Source organism: Penaeus monodon, chromosome 40 (genome assembly GCF_015228065.2).
Source record: "Penaeus monodon isolate SGIC_2016 chromosome 40, NSTDA_Pmon_1, whole genome shotgun sequence".
NCBI classification, from domain to species: domain Eukaryota; kingdom Metazoa; phylum Arthropoda; class Malacostraca; order Decapoda; family Penaeidae; genus Penaeus; species Penaeus monodon.
In genome coordinates, this window is record NC_051425.1 from 8,783,016 (window position 1) to 8,784,636 (window position 1,621).

Sequence of the window (1,621 nt, forward strand, 5' to 3'; positions counted from 1 at the left end):
ATCTCTTGATATCAGCCTTAAATTTTTCTATAGAATTGGCTTCATCTGATCCAAAAGCACCAAAAGATTTAGAGTTGGCCCCTCATCTTATGATTGGGACAAAGAAACTCTATTTCTTTTCTTTCCTGCTTGTTCATATGATTATTATCATTTTTCTCTTGCAGCAATTATTGGGAATATTGTATGAGTGACAGCAACTGCTATCATGGATGACTCAGGCTTAGACTGGAAAGTGTATGACAGCAAAATCGAATTTGTTGCTGTGAAGGAAGAAAATTCGGAAGATATTGTTGAGGAGGATTTCCAGGAAGTAAAAGAAGAGGTTATTCAGGATGTAGAGGAAGAGAATGCTGTATTTATAAAGACAGAAGATGAAATCAATGCAGATTATGAATGCCCAGTGTCTGAAGATGGCAAAACTTTTGGCAAAGAAGCAGATAAGAATGACTCAGATTTGTTGATGTGTGAAGACATAGATCCACTATCATCAGTGGCAGTTGTGAATGAAGATTGTGTGAACATGTGCTCATCAGATAGTGATCAGGCAACAGGCAGAGAAGGCAATGAGGAGGTGGCATGTAGAAAAGAGGAAGCAAAAAAGAAGCGATTCCCATGTGAAGTATGTGGCAAGAAATTTGATTTTAAGAGTATGCTCATACGTCACATGACAGTACATACGAGAGAAAAGTCTTTTATTTGTGAGGTATGCAGTAAGTCATTTGCATGGAAATTTGATCTAGTGAAGCACATGAGAGTACATACAAATGTGAATCCTTTCAGTTGTGAGGTATGTAGTGAGTCATTTGCATGGAAACGTGATCTGGTGAGTCACATGGGGATACATACAAAAGAGAAGCCATTTACCTGTGAAGTGTGTAATAAGTCATTTGCATGGAAAAGAGATCTGGTGAAACACACAAGAAAACACACAAAAGAGAAGCGTTTTCGATGTGAGATATGTACTAAGGCCTTCTTTGATGAAGGGAATCTAGTGAAGCATATGAGAGTACATACAAAAGAGAAGCCATATGTTTGTGAAGTCTGTAGCAAGGCATTTTCTGAGAAAAGTAATCTAGTGCGGCACATGAGGGTACATACAAAAGAGAAGCCTCATACATGTGAAGTGTGTAAAAAAGCATTCTCTGAAAAAAGTACACTTATGTTGCATATAAGGATACATACAGGAGAGAAGCCATTCAACTGTGAGATATGTAGTAGGGCATTTGCTGTGAAAGCTAATTTATTAAAGCATATTAGAGTGCACAGTAAGCGAAAGCAAAAGAAAGGAGAGAAGTTACTTTAGCTTTGAGCAATCCATTTGATTATCATCCGTTTAAATATATTCCCAGTGAAATCTGGCACTCTCAATCCTTGTAAAGAGGTAGGGTGGGAAGATCAATTTATTGTTGACTAATATATGTGATTCTGTCAATTGTAGTATGTCCATTTTCAAGAAGGTGGAAACTAGCAGCTAAACCTGGCCTGTGAAGTACTCCAGCGCCCTCTCTTATTTTATTCTAATTAACTGACACATTATTTGTTTACTTTGTTTAAGGTTCCTTTCATAAGACTGAACAGAGTTAGAGGGATTGCCCAATTTGTTATAAAAAGGGGAATTTGA

General features: G+C 37.3%; 1 protein-coding gene across 2 annotated transcripts in view; it reads left to right on the forward strand.

The window, feature by feature from the left end:
* LOC119597802 (gastrula zinc finger protein XlCGF8.2DB-like) overlaps positions 1-1,527 on the forward strand; it is a 6,086-nt gene extending 4,559 nt beyond the window's left edge. For both annotated transcript variants that reach the window (XM_037947438.1, XM_037947439.1), the window contains exon 4: positions 165-1,527. In XM_037947438.1, the coding sequence (XP_037803366.1) occupies positions 206-1,303 (1,098 nt within the window). In that variant the 5' untranslated portion in view covers positions 165-205 and the 3' untranslated portion in view covers positions 1,304-1,527. The remainder of the gene's footprint in view (positions 1-164) is intronic.
* Positions 1,528-1,621: the final 94 nt, after the last annotated feature.